At 36.1% G+C, this 24048-nt stretch overlaps 2 protein-coding genes and 2 long non-coding RNA genes across 8 annotated transcripts; 3 read left to right on the top strand and 1 right to left on the bottom strand.

The window, feature by feature from the left end:
* Window positions 1-244: 244 nt before the first annotated feature.
* Window positions 245-4906, top strand: LOC103423586 (uncharacterized). Of its 3 annotated transcripts, XR_003767435.2 has the most exons (4): window positions 1153-1906; window positions 2024-2484; window positions 3956-4005; window positions 4467-4906. It is a non-coding gene; the product is annotated as an uncharacterized lncRNA (long non-coding RNA). The 3 variants fall into 3 exon arrangements; XR_003767436.2 differs by lacking the exon at window positions 3956-4005 and having other exon boundaries at window positions 1151-1906; XR_011573914.1 differs by lacking the exons at window positions 3956-4005; window positions 4467-4906 and having other exon boundaries at window positions 245-1906; window positions 2024-2736.
* A 5505-nt stretch (window positions 4907-10411) lies between these two features.
* Window positions 10412-12449, top strand: LOC139190065 (uncharacterized). Its single transcript, XR_011574051.1, has 2 exons — window positions 10412-10514; window positions 11980-12449. It is a non-coding gene; the product is annotated as an uncharacterized lncRNA (long non-coding RNA).
* Window positions 12450-14583: 2134 nt separating this feature from the next.
* On the bottom strand, window positions 14584-16418 carry LOC103451081 (peroxygenase). The gene is made up of 6 exons (XM_008390514.3): window positions 16229-16418; window positions 15817-15966; window positions 15647-15732; window positions 15341-15435; window positions 14976-15101; window positions 14584-14884 (listed from the first exon to the last, which is right to left on the bottom strand). The coding sequence occupies exons 1-6, from the start codon at window positions 16350-16352 to the stop codon at window positions 14731-14733; spliced, it is 735 nt and encodes a 244-aa protein (XP_008388736.3). The 5' UTR covers window positions 16353-16418; the 3' UTR covers window positions 14584-14730.
* A 1212-nt stretch (window positions 16419-17630) lies between these two features.
* On the top strand, window positions 17631-23001 carry LOC103451080 (protein PHR1-LIKE 1). Of its 3 annotated transcripts, none has more exons than XM_008390512.4 (8): window positions 17631-17971; window positions 19619-20415; window positions 20760-20961; window positions 21049-21125; window positions 21226-21265; window positions 21600-21657; window positions 22102-22171; window positions 22378-23001. In XM_008390512.4, exons 2-8 carry the CDS (start codon window positions 19825-19827, stop codon window positions 22750-22752), a joined length of 1413 nt encoding a protein of 470 aa, XP_008388734.2. In that variant the 5' UTR covers window positions 17631-17971; window positions 19619-19824; the 3' UTR covers window positions 22753-23001. The 3 variants fall into 3 exon arrangements, with proteins under 3 accessions (XP_008388734.2, XP_008388735.2, XP_070665619.1); XM_008390513.4 differs by having other exon boundaries at window positions 17717-17971; window positions 20763-20961; XM_070809518.1 differs by lacking the exon at window positions 17631-17971 and adding an exon at window positions 19284-19348.
* Window positions 23002-24048: the final 1047 nt, after the last annotated feature.

Below are 24048 nucleotides of genomic sequence, written 5' to 3'. Positions count from 1 at the left end.
TTTTTGAAATTTTCTATGAGTAAACATGACGAGAAACCTTATGCTCTACAAGCTTTGGAGAGTTTACCTCTAAGAACTTTTAGAGAAACAAAAAAATTAAAGTCTTACGAGTTGCTCGTGAATTTGGGTACAGAGGTTTGGAGAAAAGATTTAGATACCCGTTATTGCAACAAATAATGGACGGGTGTCTGTATGAATATCGGTGCCTGTATGACACCCATCCATTGTTTGTTGCAATAACGGGGATCTAAATCTTTTTTCCAAACCTCTTTACCCCAAATTAACGACCAACTCGTAAGACTTTAATTTTTTCGTTCCTCTAAAAGTTCTTAGAGGTAAACTCTCCAAAGCTTGTACGGCATAAGATTTCTCGTTATGTTTATTCATAGAAAATTTCAAAAGTTGTAACACGTATGGTCTAGTATTGCCTTGGATAGTGGCTAACCGAAATCCCCTATCTGTCACTTTATCGAAGCATATCCTACATTAAAAGAACGGCATCCGTAGGCATTAAAAGAAGCATTAAAAGCATGTAATTGACTAACAATAAACACTAACATGAGACAATTTAGATATAACAAGTCCACTGTTAAAGCCTTTCAGGATAGTTGGATACATGACAAACAAATGATGTCTTTTTTCGCATTGCTCTCTCATCTCTTTGTGTCTTTGGTACAAAGGGATGAAATTGCGTTGATGGTACTCAACTTTTTTGTCGATTATCGTATTGACTCTAAAGGGTGGACCAGTGCTGCCACCACTTTGAATGGTAGCTTGAAAGAAACTTCTTCCGTTTCCAGTCCGATTGGTATGCTGTCAAAGAAATGACCAGGATTTGCTTCGACTTCTATTACACTGTACTTGTTCTCAAAATAACGGATTTGCTTCGACTTCTATTACACTGTACTTGTTCTCAAAATAATGCTTTGCGCTCAGAGCTAATACAGAAGAGTCCTCCCTCCATATCGCAACATTCCATTACAGACGTATATGGACAACGACAAAAAGGCTCTCGGCAGCCTTCAATAGGATAAAATATCATATGGTGCCCATGTAATCCTGTTATTATAAGAAACTATTATTATTACAAATTGAAACTAAGTTATAAAGGAAAATTAAATTAATACTCACATTCTCACCACTTGAAAATCTCAAAGGAATGCTGTGATTGTTTTTCCAGTGGCATATGTATGGGCATGTTTGATTAACCTTTCCATTGTGAATTCCCTTGGAATTTGAGCTACCCGTTTCAAGTCATTGATGAGTTCAACCGCCTGCAGAACTTTCCCCGCAAATGTTGCTAAAACAGGGGGGTGTTTGAGTATTTGATGAACCTTTTTGGCTTCATGGCAAGTCATTCTTTCCGTGTTATTAATACTTGCTGTTGTTCGAGAATCAAATCCTATACACACTGTGCCTATCATCAGAGCAATGAAGATCGTTGTCCCATGTAAATTTAGAGTGATTTTGGGAGGCCCCTAACAAATTGCTTAGTTCCCAGCAACCATTTCTCCTTACCACCACCAACCTGCCTTCTAATCTATTTAACCAATATCTCGATTTCAAACAATTCCTGAGCTTTGGATTCCATTTTTGATTGAAAATTCAGAATTTTGGACTCCATTTATGAGTGAAAGTTCAGAACATTGGATTCCAATTTTCAAGAGAATGTTCAGAACTTTGGCATCCAACCCCTTCTTGAGCTCCTCAATCTCCCACTTTGGAGCGAGATCCGTTCCGAGTAAAAGCGGTCATGGAGCTCTTTGAACTGTGTCTGTACCGATATTTATAGGAAAGCCTTCTTTGCAGTTTTTCAATGGGTTGGAGGAAACCTACGAGTTTAATGGTGCACAAACTCCCACGCATTTCTATAGTGACTTGAGAGAGATGGTGTATGACTTTCATGGTGAGTAGATTGTCCCTAAATATGAGTACTTTGTTTTTTTTATCCTGTTCTGTGCTACTAATTATGTCCTGACTACCTGTCATTCTGTTGTCTACCTCTTCCATGTTCATCTGGAAGCTCAACTACGGGTAACTCTGGATCATCCTCTTCTGAAGTGGGTACAAGTGCTCGAGACCTCACTTGTGGGGGTAACCATGTTTCAAGACCGAAGAATTGGCAATATGGAATAGAACAAGCACAGGATGATTAAATGGTGTGAATTCATGCTGTCCCATCACTGATGATGCCAGGAAGGCAGTCAAAATTTTCAGTGACATTACAAATTCTACAGAGAAAGTGAAGATATCATTGGTAGATGAAACTGGAAATGAGGGCCTGCCAAACTTCAATTATATACCATATGATCACAGCTCACTTACTACGTACCATGAGAAGACCCTACCGTTGTAAATTATGGGTTAGACAACGCCATCGAAATAAAAATGCACCAAATATAATGCATCACAAAACCGGCATGGCAACAGGATAGACACTGCCATCGAGATAGAGAATACCTCTACACCCAAACATTTGCCACCGTACGCTGGTAACTATGTCAATTTACTTTCTATATATTGTACTTTTATTGACGGTAATTTGGTGATTTTATATGATTTACTTAGGGTTTTGATATGATTTGATTTGGTCTAGGTTTCCTTATCTTGTAGACAAGGGATTGTATTGATTTGTTTCATAGTATACTCCATTGTAATCTTATAAATACCTCCTTCTGGAGAAGATTGTTATTTGAGTTTGTGAGATTATTGAAGAATTCTTATATTTGTCATAAATCCTTTATTTTCAACCGTCTCCATAAAAACAAAAAAACAAAAAAAAAAACTCATGCAATTGCCATCTTGAAAGTTCTAGGATGGTACTAGTTTAACCTAGAGGGAGGTGAATAGGTTCTAACTTAAAAATCCAATTCAATTTTCAATTTAATTTTCAGTTCTCAAATTAAATCCACATTCACATCACATATCAAACTATCATACTCATATGCAATTAAAACGATAAATAAAAAGTGCACAAGGATGTAGGATTTAACGAGGCAAAACCCATCACTGGGAAAATCCTCGAGCTCCCAAGCCAGGACAAACACTAAGAGAAATAAGTACAGAAAGACTTACAAAACTCATCAACTAGACACGCATACTAGTAGGCAGTTTTGTCTCTGCGCTTTGCTACTCAATCTCTCTTCAGCCTTCGAGTGGAGGTGGCACGATACTAACGCGGCCGTCAATCACTGTGTCCTCGAATTTTGCAAGATACTAACGCGATCATACATAATGTATGTATGATGAAATGATTTTTGAAAATCAACCAATTACGAAAATCACAAGGCACATTTTCGTAATTGATTTCGATTAAAGACCCAAATGAAATCAGCATGAAAATAATATTTTCTCTTTAAAAACACATGCTGTTGAAACCACAAGATAGCAGCAATATTAAAATTATTTTTCACGCACACAAAACACAAAGCTGCTGCTTCTAAATTCTCTTTTTAATGAAATCGGCTTTCATGCATATATCGCTAAACTTGAGCACGTTCCTGACTTCAATGCAAAAAGCACCGCACCAATTTCTTATCTGATAAGGACTACAATGCAATCCATGTAGTTGATAACTCCACCAACATCCAATCAGATAAATCCCATGCAAACAGATTAAGTCACACCAACATGCAAACACCTCAGTTTGAAAACACGGTTTGATAGACGTGATAATTCATTCTTAGAGAAATAAAACACACAAGGAGTAAGAGTCTTATCCCAAATACAATTACATGAGATGCAGATGAATGTAGTTGGATGCATGTGTGTGAACGTACCTGAATAAGTATCTTGTTTACGTAGCATCTTTGCATAGAAAGTGTGAGAGACATCCTTAGACTTAAACAATTACAATTGAAAACAAACACTAGTCTAAGATTACACACTTAGGCATTTTGTTTAGGAATAACCAATTTTACCCTAACACATCTCTCTCTGAGAAAATCATGGACAGCCATGCCTAGGCCAACAGGAACAAACGAGCACAACCGCCAGAGCTTCGAGGTGAGATCCGGAGTCACATCTCTTCTTGTGGTTGCTTTTGGTTTTTGTTTTAGGGTTTGTGAGTGAGAAGGAAGATGGATTATTTGTAATTTCAACTTCGCAATTTTCAATTGTTGTATTAGATATCCGTTTGCAATCTGCTTATGTAAATTCATGTTTAATTTTGAGTTTGAGTGCGAGAATTACCTTTTGATCGATTTCATACCTGATTATTTTTTTTGTGGTGATATTTAAAATTCCCATTTAATTTATTTGAGGAGGAAGATTGATTATTTTTAATTTCGAATTTACATATTTTTAATTGTTGTGTTAGATCTCCGCTTACAATCTGCGTATGTAAATTCATGTTTTCTAGTTTTTTTTTTATATTTTATTTTATATATATACACAGTCACAGGGCTTTGTATTTGTTTGATTCGAATGAGATCGAGAATACAACGTAATTAATCATTTCAAAGCAGGTGATGAGAAGAAAGAAGAAGAGAATGGTGAATGCTCCCTCCGTCAACTCGAACTTGAAAAAATAAAAGAGCCTGTTGAAGACTCCCTGAGTCTGACTCAACCCAATACTCCAGCTTCAAAGAAGAAGGAAGAAGAGAATGGTGAATGCTCCAAAGAGCTCGTTGAAGATTTCCTGAGTCTGACTCAACCCAATACTCCAGCTTCAAAGAAGAAGGAAGAAGAGAATGGTGAATGCTCCAAAGAGCTCGTTGAAGACTCCCTGAGTCTGACTCAACCCAATTAATACTCCAGCTTCAAAGAAGAAGGAAGAAGAAAAGCTTTGCGAGAAGAGAAGGATCTTGAAGGAAGAGTGGGACAAATGGGTATCTGAGTGGAAGCAGTTGCACAAAGAAGAGAAATGGCAGAGGCAATTGCTTAGAGACGGAGAAGCAAGTGATGAGGAAGTGAAGAAAAGGTGCTGGTGCGCACTGTACGGGTGCGTTTTGGTTTCACTCATGAGGAGCGAGTGCGGAAGATGGAGATGATTAAAAAAGAAGACTCACTGAGTCGATACCGAATGGGATCGTTAGCTCAACTTCTAGGGCACCAATACGAATCATGAAGAAACAAAGAATTGTATTTATGTTGGGCGTCAAAAATCATTAGCCATATGGGCAGTACAAAAACAAAATGCGCACAACCACAAAGGAACAAACTCGCACTTCGAAATCATAAATAATTGAACTGAAAAACTAAACCCTAGCCATATGATTACAACTCACTCGCTACGTACCATGAGAAGACCCTACCGTACGTTGTCAATTACGGGTTAGACACCACCATCGAGATAAAAAAAAGCACGGCAACAACCATGTTGCGAGTTATATATTAGTTAGAGTGTAAATAGTAATTTATTGTCCCATATTGGTGAAGTACATATGTAATACCAATTGTAACTCCTATATATACTTCACTTTGGAGATTAATGAATATATAAGAAATTCTCAAATATTGTCATATATATTTTTGGTATTTACCATGTTTAGTTTAATATTGGTATTTACCATGTTTAGTTTAATATGGCATCAGAGCAGTTCGCTCTTGGTGACCTGTGTGCTTTAATTTTGTGCCCACATTTTTCGTGATTTCCTTCGTTAAAAAAAAAAAAAAAAAAAGTTGAATAGTGGCGTGCTACAGTGCCGTGTGAATAGTCTCTACAGTGCGTGAACAGTGGTCCTCTACAGTGCCGTGAATAGTCTATGCTATAGTGCTGTGAACAGTCTCTCTGCTACAGTATCTGGTAAATTGTTTTCATTCCGCTGCGTATCTTTTGTGCCTTTATTGTTCGTGATTTTTGTTCAATGGCTCAATATAATCATGGTGTTGTTATGCATCTTGGTGGAACAAATAAATGGATAATAGATACTGGGGCCACTGATCATGTGACTAGTGACCCTAAAGTGTTTGATGAGTTATGTGACTATGTTCATGATCCGTATGTTACTAGTGCAAATGGAGCACATTCCCCTGTGAAGGGTGAAGGCACTATCTCTCTGACTTCAACCTTATCATTGGTCCGTGCTTTACTTGTTCCTGATCTTAAGTGTAATCTTTTGTTGGTAGGAAAACCTCTTGATACCTTATATTGTTCTGCTCACTTCTACCATACGTATTGTTATTTTCAAGATATTCAAACTCAGAAGATAATTGGTCATGGTAAAAGAATAGGGGGTTTGTACATCTTGACCATGGAGGATATTGTTGTTTCTGGTTCAAATAATCATCAAGTTTTAAGTGCTAAAGTGGATGACAGACATCAAATTTGGTTGTGGCATCGACAATTGGGACATCCATCATTCAGTTATATGAAACATCTATTTCCTTCTTTGTTTCGCACTTGTAGTGATTCAGAGTTCAAGTGTGAAACATGTGTCATGGCTAAGAGTCATCGTGCTTCATTTCCTGTAAGTGATTCTAAAGCTACTTTGTCATTTGATTTGATACATTCTGATGTGTGGGGTCCAGCAAAAGTTACTTCTAATGGATTCCGTTGGTTTGTTACTTTTATTGATGATTGTACTCGGTTAACTTGGGTGTTTTTTATAAAGAATAAGAGTGATGTTCCATTACTTCTTCAAGATTTTTGTACAATGGTGTCTACTCAGTTTCAGACCAAAGTTAAGGTCTTCAGGTCTGATAACAGGGGAGAATATGTGAATCACACTTTAGCATGTTTTTTTCGTGGTCATGGTATTATTCACCAGACGACTACTCCGTTTACACCCCAACAAAATGGTGTGTTCGAACGGAAGAATCGTCAAATAATGGAAGTTGTTCGCTCCTTGATGTTGGATAAATGTGTTCCTAATCATTTGTGGGGTCATGCTGTTTTGGCTGCTGTGTATTTGATCAATCGTGTTCCAAGTAGGGTTCTTAATTTTCAGACACCGTTCGATGTGCTACAACAACATGTTTCTCTTGTTTCTGTATCAAAGCTTCCTCCGAAAGTGTTTGGGTGTATTGCTTATGTGCATGTCTACTCTCATCAGCGGAGTAAACTTGATGCATGTGCTCTCCGATGTGTCTTTATTGGGTATGCTAACAATCAGAAAGGCTATAAGTGTTATCATCCTTCGACTCAAAAAACTTATATTACCATGGATGTCACCTTCCATGAGGAAGTTTCGTATTTTGTGAAGCCCTCTTCCGACTCTCCACTTCAGGGGGAGAAAGGGAGTGAAGTGCAGATTCGAATAGATGGTATGGATGATATGTTACAGGTAGAGTTGGGAACAGAACCTATTATGTTGCGTGATACTGATCAGTCGACTACAGATAGTGATCGGTCACCTGTTATTCCCGAAACTATTTCTACTGACGATAGATCAGATGTGCCCAGCGAGTTGCATGTTAGTATGTCTGATGAATTGCCTTCTAATGATCTGTTGCCTGTTGCTGATATGTCTAACGAGTTATAGGCTGATGATGGTTCGTTGAGTGATGATTCTTCTAACAATTTGGTATAAGATGGTGGCATACATGAGGTAAATTCTGACGATTCTTCTACTTATCGGTTGCCTCCACAAGCTAATCGTGGAAAACCTAAAGTACAATATGAACCTGATATGCATGCCAAAGCCAAATATCCTATTAAGAATTATGTGTCTACTCATCGTTTATCCAAACCATATGCATCTTACATCTGTCAGCTATCTAGTGTATCAATTCCAACAAAATTGCAAGATGCCTTGTCTGACCCTAAGTGGGTTAATGCCATGCAAGTTGAGATGGAAGCTTTGGAAAAGAATTCTACCTGGGATTTGGTTCCTTTACCAAACGGAAAAAAACCGTTGGATGTAGATATGTGTTTACTATTAAGCACAAAGCAGATCGACATTTCATTAAGGAAAAATTGGATGCTAAAATTATTATGTTTCCGTTTGTGAGATCTGAAGATCAACTTGCTGATGCTCTTACTAAGGTTGTGTCTAATAGTGTGTTTTCCAACTCACTTGACAAGTTGGGCATGCGTGACATCTTTGCACCAACTTAAGGGGGAGTGTTGCGAGTTATATATTAGTTAGAGTGTAAATAGTAGTTTATAGTCCCACATTGGTGAAGTACATATGTAATACCAATTGTAACTCCTATATATACTCCACTTTGGAGATTAATGAATATATAAGAAATTCCCAAATATTGTCATATATATTTTTGGTATTTACCATGTTTAGTTTAATATTGGTATTTACCATGTTTAGTTTAATAAACCAAATATAATGCAACCGTCGAGATAGAGAATACCCAATTGCTATGGCGGTTTTGTGCATTATATTTGGTTGTTGCCGTGCCTTTTTAGTAACTTCACCACGTCCTTAAATCACCATGTACTCAATCTATCGTTATCATATTCAAATTCAGGAGGCACAACGGGGAGAGAAAAAACGAGAGAGATATGGGTTGACCGAGGCCACGCCGCCGTGAGGGAGATGAGTGGACTTATCGGGGTCTAATTGGGAGAGGATTCTAGTTTTTTCCCCTTTTCTCATTTATGATATTTTAGTTTTTATTTTTTTCAACTTTGAAGTATATAACTAATAATTATGTGGCAAGACATAGTTAGTTGGTCTTTAGGTCTTTGTAAGTCATTTATAGAATGATAGATTTGTTGATAAAATTATAATTGTAAAGTGGGAGAAAAATAAAATTTGTCTATAAAATTATAATTGTAAAGTGGGAGAAAAATAAGACTATATGGTGTGTGTATAGCAAAAATGTTAAAAAAGAAAAACAATACTAACAATATAATAATAAAAACAATGAAAATGTTAGTATATAATAGAATACTGAGCCACCCTATAAGAGCAACTCCAACCTTTGGGTTAAAACCCAAAAAATTTAGCCTAGAAAATTTAAGTTTTAACCCAGAAATAGTTTTTTTGCTCCAACCCTTATGGGTTAAAATTTTAGCCCCAGATTATTAAAGAATGAATTTAGGCTATTTTTTTCTTTCTTAAAGTAACTTTTTAAAAATAAAAAAAAATTATATATACTATCCTACTTTAATTTTATGAACATTTTAACCAAAAAATATATAGATTCCAACAAATATAGAAAAATCACTAACCGACATCATGAAACTCGTGAAACACTATGAAAGAATATGAAACACATAAAAGAATTTTTTTTAATTACTTTAGCTGTTGGATTTAAATTTGGACCGTTAGATATTTTTTTTGTCGTTAGATTTCATCAAATTAAATCTTAATAGTTGGATTCAATGAATTTATAAATATAAAACTAAAAAAAATACATATATGGTGAGCCAGCCCCAATAACTCAGGGGGAATGCTGGGCTAAATTTGGCTCAGAAATGAGTTTTGAGTTTTAACTCATATTTGCCCCAAGGGTTGGAGAAAGTTGGGGTAAGTTTAGAACCTAAAATTTGAGTTTTACCAAGGGTTGGAGTAGGTCTAAGTAATTACTGCCCAAGCTACTAAGCTAAGGCAATTACTATCTTTAGTGAACACTAACTAGTGGCAGAGTCACAAATTCATGTCAAGATGGGCCTTTAAAATCAATGAAAGAAATTAAATAAATAAATATATATATAATTAATTAATTGGAGAACAACTAAAGGTTAATTGTTCTAGATTTTTAGTTAAAGTTAGAGCTTTAAAACTTAGATGAAAAATTTAGTATTGAGATGATTATATTATAAAAATAGAGCTTGTTTACAAGTTTTGGTAAAAATGGATTTAATACGTCAGATTCAAGTAAAAATTTAAGGTTACGACTAGTTCAAAAATATTATAAGATATTTCCTTCAACATAACTGGATCTTACTCTCGAATGTATAGACCTTATTTTATATAAACTGATAGAATTGATTTAAAGAAAAAAATCAGAAGAAGGGTAGCATCAGAAAGTTTCGAACAGAGGACCTAGTGAACTTTACTTCACCATTACACAACATACTCATTTTGGTAATAGTGTGTGGATAATATGTATAAGAATGTGATTCTAGGGTGGGCCTTGCCAAATCCTCGCCTCCATGTGGCTCCGCCACTTACAGTAATTGCTTGTGTGGACAATATGTAAAAGAATGCAATTCCAGGGTGGGCCTTGCCCAATCCTCGCCTCCATGTGGCTCCGCCACTGACAGTAATTGCCAAAGGACATCTCCACCCCTAAACTAAAATAATAAAAGATAATTTTATTTTTAATTTTGGATAGGATTATAACCAATCTCATCACGCCACGTGTTATGATTCTGTAAGAATTTTGTGGATAGATTTTCATTAAAAAATTTAATCAACCACATCGCGCCATGTATCACTATCTGTCTAGAATCCTTGTTGATAGATTTCGATAAGATTTTTAGCCAATTAAGGCGTGCCACGTGTCAATATCTACAACCTTTCTTTTTCTCCATATAAACCCTACATCGTCACACACCAAAATTAAAATCTCTCAAAATACTTCTTCATAGTTTATAAATCTTGGCTTCTTACAATATCTTCTTCAAATAGATTGTTATAGAAATCGATGAGCAAGAAAAAGTTTATGTGAGTATGTATGCTTTTTTGTATATCAGTTTTGTTTGATTTGAAAATAAATAAATAAATATCAAAAGTTTTGTTTGATTTGAAAATAAATAAATAAATATCGAGAGATTTAGGTTTAGTGGTAATTTGGTCAGGTTTTGGGTTTAGGGTTTAGGGTTTTGCACCATGAAAATCATTCATTTCTTCCAAGCCACTAAAGAATTGCATTGAAGGCTTTGCCATAAATATTGGAGCATGTATGACACCCTACACTGCTTGTTGCAATCTTACCCATATCCACTTCCACTTCGTACGATTTTAATTTCTATCATCCCTTGAAATTTCTTGGAGGATCTGGGGTGAGATTGCAACAAGCAGTGTAGGGTGTCATACGTGCTCCAGTATTCATGGCAAAACCTTCAATGCAGTTCTTCCGTGGCTTGGAAGAAATGTATGATTTTCATGGTGCAAAACATGATCAAATTACCACTAAACCTAAATCTCTCGATATTTCTTTATTTATTTTCAAACTAAATGATATATAACATGAATATATAACTTGCACATTTATTCACTGTATACCGAGCATGCTTGAGGGATACAATTATAGAGAAATTCTCTTTAAAAACTTCCCGAAAGTATACACGTTTATTTTATTTTATTTACTTTTTTGTTATTGAATTATATGTAATGAATTTTTTTTTACGTCTACTGTTTATTGCAGTTACCACGTGAGAATTATTGATGGGTGATTTCCCCCTTCAAATATGATTACGAGAGGATAACCATCATTATAGTTATGTATGAGAGACATGATCTCTATTGGGTCTGATTCAAGAATAATATTAACTGGTAGTGATACAATGTTGTTCTGTTCTCCCTGACCCTTACTAAATGAGGGGAAATTGATGATCCATTAGAATTTTGGGTCAATGTTATTAGAAGCACCATTATCCAAAAGTTAAAAAATATCTAGTTATTTTAAAAATGGTGGGACATTTTAATCTTGTAAATGACAACCTCGTAACTAATTTATTCGCACTACTTAGTGTTAATATATCCTTGTTAAAAAATTTATTTCAAAAATTACTTCTACACACTCTTCTAATGTGGTGTGCAGAACTCACTTTGGCTATGAATGCAATGCTTGCTTGAATGTGTTTAATCATTTGATTTTACCAACAATTCCTATGAATAACTTCAATACGAGAATATATTATTCTTTGGTTTTGGAGCTTTATAGGCCATGCATGATTGCTTAAACTAATTAGGTAGCCTTGAAATATTGTCCTATAGCGTCCTAAGTAAGGTTGTCTTAGTTTCAGCTGATTTGAAAATACTTGTCTGCTTGAAGTGCAATTCCGCCAACTGACGTTACTATTGTTAGTTTTCAACATTGTAGGACCATTGTCTTAATAATGTTACTTCATTTCACTTGCACCTATTTTACTCAATACTAAGTCATATTTTCTTGATATTGTTGTAGGGTCTGCAATCACCGGACCTATCGGACAGGAATGCGCAGATCTGTGGCCAAGAATTGCAAGTGCTGCCAACGCCATCGTTTAAGTTCTTAAATGGATAGTAGTTAAAGGAAAGAGGCTCCATTTCACAATCATAAAACAATCTACATGATAGCAAATTTAATATCCATAAAACCATCAAAAACTTCTTAAAGACAGGAAATTTAAGAAGTGGTGTGCTATCCACACATCCATTTTTACTTCTTACACATCCTCTTAAATTTCCTGTCTTAATTAAGATGTTTTTGCTGGTTTTTTGGATATTAAATTCACTATCATGTAGACTATTTTATGATTGTGAAATGGAGCCTCTTTAACCACTACATGTTTGCTGGTTTTCTCGATTTTAATTTTACACTATCCTCGGTCTATTCCGATTGTGCGATTTGCGTGTGATTACATTGACAGATTATTTAAAGGCTTATTTTTGCAATGTCCTTCGAACTCGAACTTAACTTATTTTATTCTCCTCTAAAGCAAAAATATTGCTACTTTATACTCTGAAACTCGATGATTGCTCCACAGCCTCCACTTTAGTGGTATTCTGTTTTGTCAAAATATTGCTGACATGTAGGATATCCTTTGAACTTGTCAAATGGAAGTATTGAGCTATTAATGAGAATAGTAATTCACTATTCTTAACAATAGGACCTGAAGATTTCTTGATTCATCATGCTATTGCTCTAGGTTTACATACAACTACATTGATATTAGTAAAAAGTACTTTAGATGCACGTGGTTCCAAGTTAATGGCAGATAAAAAAAATTTGGTTATAGTTTTCCTTGCGATGATCCGAGACAAGGTGGGACTTGTGATATTTCGGCTTGGGACACATTTTATTTGGCAGTTTTTTGGATGTTAAATACAATTGGATGGGTTACTTTTTGGGAAAACTAATGAAAAGTACCTCAAATCTTTACATTTTAATAAAAAAAAACCACCCAGTAATTTTATTTAATAATAAGGACAAAAGACGAAAAGAAAAAAAAAACCTAACAAACCCAACTTGTGCTGGGGTGCGTACCACCCTACCTTACCACCTGTAAGTGATTTGTTTGCAGAACATCCAATTTTCTGAAAACTTGGATTTCAACTTCGAATTTCTGTCTAATTCTACACTTTTCATTGCCAAAAGCATGTTGATTTTGCTCAGGGTTTTTTGAAATTAGTTGATTGTCGTTGTGGCTGGAAAGTGTTTGATGATATGCCTATGTGAGAATTTGATTAGGTGTTTGGGAAGGGCATCCTATTTTTCTCTATTGGATCTGACCACCGCCTTGAGGAGTCACTACGATGGCGCGCAAGCGTAAGCTCTAGGCATCTACAAGTTGTGAATTTGAAGGAACTTGCTCTGAAAGTGGAATGGACAAATTTAGTGATCTTCCGGAGGAAGTTGTTCATCGTATTTTTTCCTTCCTCCATTTCAAAGACCTCACTCGAGTGGGTACTGTATCCAAAAGATGCAAACAATTTCGTCTCTCAGTTCCGTTGGTGAATTTTGGTACAGATGAGTGGACATGCATAAAAAAGTGGATCTAGGGAGGATGATGACTTCTTTTGATTGGTCTGATCCAATAGAGGAAAGTTTCTGATGAAGAAAGTTTATTGGGAACTTTCAAGAAGAGGAGAAAAAAAATGTAATACCGTTAAGTTTCATAAACAATGTTGTAAGTTTCATAAATAGTGTCGTAAGTTTTCATAAATAGTGCAATAAGTTTCATAAATAGTGTCGTAAGTTTCATAAACAGTGTAGAAGTTTCATAAACAGTGTGAAGACGCGTGGGTCCGCGCGTCAGATTTTTTTTTTAATATTAAAATTATGTCTTTTTCATTAAAATTTAAGTTCTTTTGTCATTTTTATTAAAATTTAAGGGGTTTTCATTAAAATTTAAGTCTTTTTAATTAAATAAAGTTATAACATGATTTTTTATTAAAATAAACTTAATCCAAACTCTTTTCATGAAAGTTCCCTTACTTTTTATTGGCATTGGAAGCACATCCCATTATGGCAGGTACCATTTCACAGTTTAATGAGTCTTCCACTTATTTGATGGGACATTCAGGTGGAATAGACTGGTTTGAGTTGATTATATATGGTTATGTTTAATCTCAACCCTAAACCCTACAACTTCTCAGAGCATTGGATTTTGTTGCATGATTAGGGTAGCTTAGTGTAGTTGGATAGCTTTCACTTTGAGGAGATCGCGTAGGGTCGGGTAAGATCAATACACGGGGTCTCAATCTTTTCATGAGAGGTATCTTACAGATGAAGTGGTCTAGTGATCTCTACACAAATCAAGGAGAGAGACCTGAACAACCATTAGATAAAGAGATAAACCTGCAGTAGTCCGGGTTAATAATGTAGCTAATCATCGACAAGAGTATATCCCCTCATCAGTGAACGTGATCTGTTCTCATGAGAGAGGAGACGGACGAATCCGGTTGTATAGTAGAATCTCCTCGTTTAGGCATATGACCAAACAATTTTTACGTTACTGTTTTAAGCGTAGGAAAAATTAGAGGCTTTTACTGAATTGGAAGTTGGAACAATTGAGAAATCTAGTAGTTCTTCATCCAACTCAACTCCTTGAAGTATCATTATTTAAGTCTCTTTCCGTTACCACTTATCAATCTATCAAAATTAGGCCAAAAGAAAACTCAAAAGCTAATACAAAACACAATCAGCAGCTCATTAAGTTACGTTTGCTCCTCCTCATCCCATCTTACTAACAGCACCCTTCTGCAACTTCGAACAGTACTCGAACAAGCTTCCATCAAAACAACGCCTCACAGCTTCCTTTGCCAAGTAGCCGTTTTCATCTTTTGCAAGAAGATACAGAACTCCCCATTCCAGTTTACTTGCAATCCTGCAAACAGTAACGGAAATTAATCAACTGCGCTATCACGTTATGTTTTCGCGTCTGTTTGTGTGTGATCGAGAGAGAGAGAGAGACCGACCAGCCAAAGAAATCAAAGGCATCACGGTTAGCCTGAGTCATGTGCCAAAGCTCCTTGAATGTAAGCTTATCAGGCACAGTGCGGGCGTACTTGCTGAACATGTTCTCCAGATTTGCAGGAATGTACCTGCAGCATACATGCAAACCAAAGATCTATCAGGTTTGCAGTAGTTATATTAAAACCCCGACAGTACTGATCATCCGGTCTAGTGACACCTAGTCCCCCATTTTATTGGAGGAGACCATGACATCAAATCTCATGAACGAATAATTCTTGAAATAACCTATAAGTTATAACACACGTTTCGAATCGTTCAATCACATATGAGACACCCTTTCTTTAGGTTTATGGGCAGGTACTCTCACCTTCCCTCTGTGTCATAGGTCCCTGAGTCACTTCCATGTTTTGCCCTGTGTATGTTCTCTATGTGAATTGCGAAGAAAGGCGACGGTATCCATGTCTGCAGAAGAAGAAAATGAATTACTTATCCAAAATAAGCAGTTCTAGTGACAAATGAATTAGACAATGCAGATAGTTGGCTTTTAAAAAGTAAAATATCGCGGGCAAATGTACATCAGGTAGTGTGCTTGCACTCTTTCACCCAAGTTTGAATCCCTTAAATTAGACTGGATTAGAATATCGATGTGTCAATGAAACATCGCCAAACTTACAGGAAGAGTAGCATAACTCATAGCTCCATGGACAAGAACCATGAAGATGAACGAAGCAACCGGATTAAACCCGAGTGCACGAAATCCTGCAAGAACTGATTCGGGTAAGACGATCCATTTCTGTACGTGACGTGCCAATCAAAAACCCTAAAACTTCAAAACTGATTTACCTCTGAATGTTTCGGAAGGGTAGATTATACCATCGTTGTCTTGGTCGAAGAATGCTGCATGCTGTTGAAGCACAGACATGTTGGAATGCTTATGGCCCCACGTGCCATTGATGTTCCCCATATCAGGCGCAATCATAGCCCTAGGCATGTCTGAAATTGACAAGATTTAATTAAAATAAATAAAAATTAAGCACTTGATTCATGCATTATTATGCATGTGCATGGTTGATCACGTGAAACAATTGCTATTTCTTCTAGAACATAAAAGCAAACTTAAACCCCTAGTTCGGGCTATAGAACATACGCCCGTTATCTATATCGAACAACAGATTTTAAATATATCATGATAGTATGTCGATATCATTATAATTTATAACCAGCAAAATGTACGACTATATATATATGTACTTACATGGTTTGGGGAGCTTGGTCTCCAAATCATTGCGGATCTTCCTCTCCACGGTGATCGGAGCCTTCTCAGCCACCGTCGCCATGGACTCACTGGATGCCTGCTGCTGGCCCTGATCAGCTGCCATCTCTCTCTCTCTCTCCACTTCAGCTATTAATTCTTTGTGATCGTAATTAATTACTCTAAATGTTAATTAATATTAATAGAGAGAACAAAGCATTTTAAAAAGAGAGAATTAAGAAGCTGAAAATTAAGCACAACAAACTCCAAGTGACTCGCAGTGGTTGTCGCTGGACAAGTTTTCCACCCGTATGGGCTGGTTTAGGCGTTTGAAGGGAATTTAGGTACTTGCTTTCTACTTTATGTTGTATTGTCTAATAGTATCATATCATAGGTGAACTTCTGACATTAATTTATGTGTTATAATATATTATTAATAGAAAAAAAAAATCATCATGTACTCTTCTAATAAAAAAAAAGTAGCCGGAGTGAATGAAGATAAATTGTTTGTCTGCATAGCCAAACATTAAAAATATTACAAGAATCATACGTTGAAAAATTAACAGATTAAGTTACAATGTATAATAAACGGTTGCAATCATAATGCCATTCAAATATTTTGTGATAAAACCTCATATATATTGTGCTAGTAGACCGTAGGATGCAAGTTAGAAACAATATTAATGTGATTAGTATTGAACCACGGATCCATCTCTTTAAATCTCGACAAAACTTCATATCAATGTTTGACTAGTTGTCTAGAAGATCATGTTTAAGTGACTAAATCTTAATTGTTATCACTTATTCAACATTATTATTAAAAAAACTTTCTTTGTCAACCAAAGATGATAAAATTTGTAATATACTCTTGTTGCAATGAAGATTTTTAATAATTGCTCTCAAAACAGAGAAACTTTTCAATGCATCCAGAACACAAAGTGGTGTACTACCTCGTATTTCGGATACACTAAGAAATATCTCCTCAAAACTAAAGACAATAAGAAATAAGATACTTCCAATTTAAATACAAGCACATACTCCCTTGGGTTTTCTCTTTTCTATACATACAAAACAAGGAATGAGTAAAAAGAGAAATTAGTTTCAAAGAGCAATAAGTAATTCACCAAGTCTATATAAATTTTATTCCTTTTTTGCTATAAAGTAGAAATTTATTACAAAAATATACAAAATATATTTTTTTTTCTTTCTGCACACCATCGTTGTTTATAACAACAACTAATTTCCAAATAAAAATGAAAATTTGCAAATAGACCCAAGAATAAATGGGAACTAACGTCAAAAGACAAAGAGGTACCACACGGAAATGGGTCCCACCTTCCTTGTGGGCATCGCAGCCATGCAGATGGCCACCAATATATTCTTCTCCAAATCACAACTGTTGGTTAGTCATCAAATTAATAAAAATTAACCAAAATCCGACGGCCAGAATCTAAGATCAATATCCACTGGTGGCAGCTTATCATTTTTTCCGAGTCAGCACATAAAGAAAGAGGAGAGACAAAACAAGACGATTCTTCTCCTCTCTTTCTTGTGAGGAGAGAGAGAAAGTTGTTCGTGTTGTGAGAGATTAAGTCAAGGAGAGAGAACACAGCCATCTCTGTGTCCACCAGATTCTCTCACAGAAGTGCTTTTTCCTTGTTCCTGCTTTTTTCTGCAGCAGAAGCCTGAAAGCTTTGAGCTTTTGATTCAAAGTTCCAGCCTTTGGGGTTCAGTTCTCATTCTTGAGTAAGATTGGTCAATCCCCACTTTGAAGTTCCCTTCTGTTTTGAAGAAACGCAATTAAATTTATACTTGGTATTTTCTGTGTAGTTTGATATCTCCATTTCAGTGTTCATATTCTTTGAAATAATCTGAAATTAGTGTGCTTGTAATCTTCTTGTATTCTCTGCTGGGTTGTCATTAATTTTAATCACATAATTTTGTAATTTAATTTGTGATTATTGCATGTGTTTATGATGCTAAGTGGGATTTTAGTGATTGGAATTTGGATTGGATGGTTGGAAATATCAAAAGATTTCTGGAAAAGGTGATTTCAGCTTGCTTTTCAAACTCTCATAGTGAATCTTAGCTTTGCTTTTAATGGTTTGATATGTAATTAAATAGGAAATATGGGTCTTAAGTTGTTACAGATTCTCAACCTCTGCGGCTTTGACTTTTGTTATACCATTGTTGGCAAGCATCTATCCCCCATCAGTTTGCTACAAGAAATGACTCACTTACGGCGCCTGCATAAGGACGGTTATATTGGCCGGGAGGCGAATTAGCTTTGTCCTGCCTATAATTTTCATTACACTTGTAATGTAAAACTTTTGCACCGGTGTCCACATTGTCGAGTTCATTTAGTTGCCCGGAATATTCACCGTCATGTACATAGAAATGAGTGTTGTTAATGTGCGTTCTTGTGCTGGAATTTGTGTTGTTAACGTGTCGACGCTCCATCAACAACAAAGCCTTATCCCACTTAGGGGAGTCGGCTTATCCCATCTGGTTACAAAGATAGGAAGCCATAAGTGAGGCATTTCTTGTGGGGTTGGTTTTTCCACTAGATGAGGTCGGCGTTTTCATAAAGCTGAAATTAACTTTTCCAGAAAGCCTTATCCCACATCAACAACCAGATGGGATGCCTTATCCCACCTGGTTAACAAGATGTACTAATATTCCTAGTATCCTAACACTAGTACTTCAATTAAGGCCCTTCTCCTTTCAAGAACTTAAGGTTTTTTTGCTCGAGAAATTTTCTTTATAACAAGCAGCTTTTGTGATGACTACAAAGTTCCTGAAGTTGTCCAAATCTGTAGTTTGGTGGATGTTGTTTAGGTGAAAACAAATGTTAGGCTTATCTGATTAATTGAAGACAAAAAAAAGAGTGGTTCATACTTAACAGATAAGAAAAGAGAACCACCATAGGAGTTTTCAGAATGGTTAATGACAATCTATATGTATTCTGGATGCCCCATGATTGTGCACTTAATTCCTTGTTGATGATTATCTTTGACTCTTTGTTGCAAGTTCCTACTTTTTCCTTTCTTCAGATTTTACTTATAATTTCAGTTGGGAATGCTGCTTCACTTTGCACTGGATTAAACCCTGAAATTCTGAGATGTGCGTCATTTTTTCTTCCACTGTTTAATGGTTTTGTCTTCTGTATGAAAATTCCTTGAATGATAAGCTGACCATTTTAGCTTTATAAATGGAAGCATGTATAAAAACTAGATATTTTTAGGTTATTGCTAGTGGTTAATAGTTAATACTTAAGTTATACGTTTATGCGGTTTACTTTTGGGCCTGAAGTTTACTGTTTATGCAAGATAGGTTTTCAGATATGCTGTGGACTTTAACCGAAATCTTTCTTTTTGTCATTTATTTGTACAGATACCAGCAGTAAGGTTCATCGAGTGATAGTGAATGTGAACATTAAGCTGAATGGGCTCAAAGTTCTCCTTATGTGCACATGATGTTCCTAAATGTTGGCAATGAAGAATAAAGTTGCGGGAGTGCCTAAGAAGACACTAGTTGGCACACCTAATATAACGAACATGCACCCTGCTCTATTTACTTAATGATCAGATGCGAACCAGATGAGTGAATTTGGGGCTTCCAAAGCTACGTCTTCATCATTTCCGCTTCTCCATACCCATCTTGGCGACAAGTATTCCAATTTGCAGGATTCTTTTCAGGTTTCATCACAAAGGGAGAAGACTATATACTCTATGTTACCGCAGGCTTCTTCCCCTGGGAACTTATTTTCATCATCTTCTAGGCCCAATGACGTTCATATTTCTTCAGTTCCCCCTTGTGAACAGCGTCCCCAAAACTCTTCATTCATTTTTAAATCACGAGTTGATGAAAACACTGAAAAGTCATTGTCACTGCCCCATTCTTCTCATTCTCCCCTTTCAGAAGTGCAACCTACAACGTTGATTAATTACCCTGAAGAACACAGAGATATTTCTTGGTGCCCAGATTCACTTCAGGAATTTCTTCACTTCTCTGAAAATGTCCCTGACCAGAATGGCCTGGTGGATAGTAGTGCCGGTGTCATAACATCAGAGGAAAATGCTGGAAAGACCCATTGGTCTGATTGGGATCCCTTAATTTCATTTGATGACACTCTGGACCCAAATTGGGAGCTTCCCGGTGATGTTGATGCAATTGATCCTAAACCAAAGGTGTGTTTTTTTAATACTTTTGAAGTTGCTGTTGGATCATTACAGTTACTTTTCCAATAGAGCCAATTTTGATAATTTCATGGCTCTTCAATTCTTTAGTGAAGAATATGTGGTAATATGTTCTGTTTCTCGAGATTGCTTTGAGAGCTTTTTTTGTCCAGTTTAACATTTTTTGTGACCTTAATATGACATGTATTTGTTATTTTCGTTTGGCTCATCTTTATGGGATTTCAACAAATTGAACCTTCTGGTTGAACTTTACTTCAAGTCTTTTACTCTAAGAGTACTTTTGACTTTTTATGACGCATGAGTTGTCGAAACCATATTCTGATATCCTAGTGCAGCAGTCCCAGATTCAACAACATCAGCTCCAGATTCAACAACATCAACCCCAGATTCAACAGCATCAGCCAGTACAATCTGTAGAATTTCATCCTGGTCCTGAGCCGTTGTCCAGTGCACCTCCAACCAAAGCCAGAATGCGTTGGACGCAAGAACTTCATGAGGCCTTTGTGGAAGCTGTCGACCATCTTGGTGGTAGTGAACGTGGGTAACACATGCTTTCATGTTTTTCTCTGGTCATAATGCTATAGCTCTTTCTTTTGACATTTGACTAATAAATTTGACAAACAGGAGCGACCCCTAAGGGTATCTTAAACCTCATGAAAGTTGAAGGATTGACAATCTATCATGTAAAAAGCCATTTACAGGTATGTGAATATATTTCTATCCTAAATTAGTTCCTTATAACAAGCTGTGGTTAGTTTTATTCGTTTCGATGGACCTTTTTTCTTTTTTTTCTAATTTCAGAAATATAGAACAGCAAGATACAAACCGGAGTCATCTGAAGGTAAAGTTTACCTCCATGGTTTGCTTGAAAACATCTTTGAGACCATTGGTTTGCCAAATTTCATAGATAAAAATGTTTTCGTTGCTGCTACATGTTTTAACGTTTATCAAACTCTTAGCAGTGTTAAACTGCTTTCAAACATGCATTCTCTTTCCCCTCACATCCTATGTCTTTGTGTTATGGTATGAAATATACATCTTATTTCTTTTTATTTCTCTCTTGTCGGAAAAACAAAATTCACTGTGTGTGTTATGTATGTAGACATCCATTAGTAAAACAATCTAGCATTTGAATTATGGGTGAATGATTCTATTTTATTTTACTTTTGTGCCAGGACCATATGAGAAAGTTTCAACTCTGGTTGACGAAACAAATCCTCTAGACATGAAAGGGTACATACTTTTCCTTCACCCAAAATATCAAAGAATATGCATCTCACTCTTTTATGTTCCTTTTCTTTTATCTTCTGTAGTTTGATACGCTACACTATAAGGTTTCATGTATTTTCTTCATCCGTAGATAAATTTTATTTATTAAGCAATTGAACTTTGAATGTTAAATGGATATGAGGCGATCTGCTTACTTGTAGGACCAAATTCTATTATATTTGAAAACTAGTAGTTTCCAACTTTCCATTTAGTTACTTGTTAGTTGTTACAGTTTGCCATTTTTCGTTAAATGGTCCTAGAGGAACTTTCCAACTTTATTTTTTTCAAGAATTGCATTTTTAATCTCATTGTTGGAACTAAAATGGTTCGTCACCTATCTATCTATGATCTACTCATGAGCTGTTAAGTTGAAATCAGGCTGAAAGTTTTTACATGTAACTCTTGCAGGAGCATGGGTATTACTGAAGCATTGCGGTTGCAGGTGGAACTCCAGAAGCGGCTTCATGAACAACTTGAGGTATGCAGTTGGAACACTTAGATTGTCTTCTATAGTTTCTGTTTGGAATGTGCAACAACTATATGCTTGTCGGTAACTGGATAGGGTACTCAAGTGACTACCACTTTCGAGATGTGGACACAGAAACATAGACACATAGGGCGCGGGGGAAGAAGTGAGAGTTGACATTGGTTTTTCACATGTTCTGATGTTATGCATGTTTGCAGAACCAAAGAAAGCTGCAGTTGCAAATTGAAGAACAAGGGAAGTGCCTTGAGAAGATGTTTGAGCAACAGAGAAAATTCGAGGACAACAGGGTCAAGTCCGGATCATCCACCGTGGATGACCACTCTACTCCACTATCAAACATTGCATGTCCTTCCCCTGGAGACGATAAACCAGAAACCTCCAAACATCACCCTGATAAAACAGCGATCAGCGCACCCTTAGAAGATGGTTCACAAGATGCAAGTAGCAAGGCACAAGAACTTGAATGTCTCGAGGATCTAGATGGTGTCGAGTCTGGTGTCCTGCGCACAAAACGAGCCAGAAATGGATTGAAGAAACAGAATTCTCAGGAGTTGTCTCGACTGACCGAGTAAGCTTGGATAAGGAGCATGTGTTAGTATATAATTGTAGGACGAACCAAGCTGATCGGAATCAGAGTCTGAAGGTCTCTTTATGCTGTTTTGTAAACCTTGACAAACTTGTTTTGCTGCGTCCAAAAGTGAAGGCTCTAGTTTTGCCTGCGTCCAAAAGTGAAGGTTCTAGTTTTGCTGCATCCAAAAAGAATCATGAGTTTACTTTTTATGTTTACAACTCTCAGATTCAATATTGTTAAAACTTAATCATGTTTTTCTTTTCTTAACTATGATTATCGGCATTGTGTGTGCGTAGTAACTAGGGTCCCGATCTCCTAGACCCGGGGAGTCTTGACGAAATTGTGTTCACTCACTAGTCAATCTTAATTTTACCATTCGATCTTAATGCAAATAGTTTAGCCCAGTCTCTTTACTTATACATCTTAGTAACATGAAATGTTACATACCACACAACCAAAGTAGTTGAAAAGAATAACCACGTCAGAAGAATTAACGAATCTTTTTTTTTTTTTTACTGGACAAATTAATGAATCTCTGAACTTGGATGAAAAATAAAATAAAGTAAAATACATATAAAGAAGGCATGTGGTAAAATGAGACAAGAAAGACTTAAGTTCTAACATGCACGCATAATAATTACCACTCACCACCACTCAATAAGTCAGGTCTCCAAATCAACTTCACCCAATTTTATGAGACATTTTTTCGTGTGCCGAGAATATAGTCCAGTACACTAAATGTAATAATACAATTAGTTGATTTTTTCCCTTCAAGTCTTCAATCAATTATATTATTACGCTTAATATATTGGTTCGTATTACTGATACACTGAAAAATCTCTCCAATTTTGGGGTAACCTTCATTCAATTATTGCTTGGTCCAACTCCACTTTCAAGATTCCGAAAATATTAGTCTCCCTCACCCTAATCTTCATGCCAAAAGTATGTGATTATAAAATTTGATAATAAATTCAGTTATATAAACTCGCATGCAAAAAGTATATTTTGCTAGGGATGATGATCCTCTCCAGATCAATTCATCTCAGCCATTCATTGCATATCGTGCGGTCAATTTTCATTAGGTATTGGTTGTGTTCAATTTTAAATAAAAATTCAAAATGATTTCTGAACGCATGATAACGGCTGAACGGATATGATGAACTGATCCTTAGGATCATCACAAAGAAGATCCGGATAGAATCATGTTCCTCTTGTTAGAACACAGTTAGTATGAGACATCACGAGACCTCAATTGAATTTATTATCAATTTGCATGAATTTAGAATTTAAATGCGTC

Source organism: Malus domestica, chromosome 12 (genome assembly GCF_042453785.1).
Source record: "Malus domestica chromosome 12, GDT2T_hap1".
Classification (NCBI taxonomy): domain Eukaryota; kingdom Viridiplantae; phylum Streptophyta; class Magnoliopsida; order Rosales; family Rosaceae; genus Malus; species Malus domestica.
This window is presented reverse-complemented; position numbering and strand designations above follow the sequence as displayed.

Bases quoted from the DNA above. Each gene is read 5' to 3' on its own strand.
- LOC103451080 (XM_008390512.4), top strand. From the start codon at position 19,825: ATGAGTGAATTTGGGGCTTCCAAAGCTACGTCTTCATCATTTCCGCTT. The intron at 21,126-21,225 runs GTATGTGAATAT...TTCTAATTTCAG, and splicing joins ATGTAAAAAGCCATTTACAG to AAATATAGAACAGCAAGATA. The intron at 22,172-22,377 runs GTATGCAGTTGG...GCATGTTTGCAG, and splicing joins GGCTTCATGAACAACTTGAG to AACCAAAGAAAGCTGCAGTT.
- LOC103451081 (XM_008390514.3), bottom strand. From the start codon at position 16,352: ATGGCAGCTGATCAGGGCCAGCAGCAGGCATCCAGTGAGTCCATGGCG. The intron at 15,967-16,228 runs GTAAGTACATAT...TGTCAATTTCAG, and splicing joins GACCAAGCTCCCCAAACCAT to ACATGCCTAGGGCTATGATT. The intron at 14,885-14,975 runs GTCGGTCTCTCT...TACTGTTTGCAG, and splicing joins GCCTTTGATTTCTTTGGCTG to GATTGCAAGTAAACTGGAAT.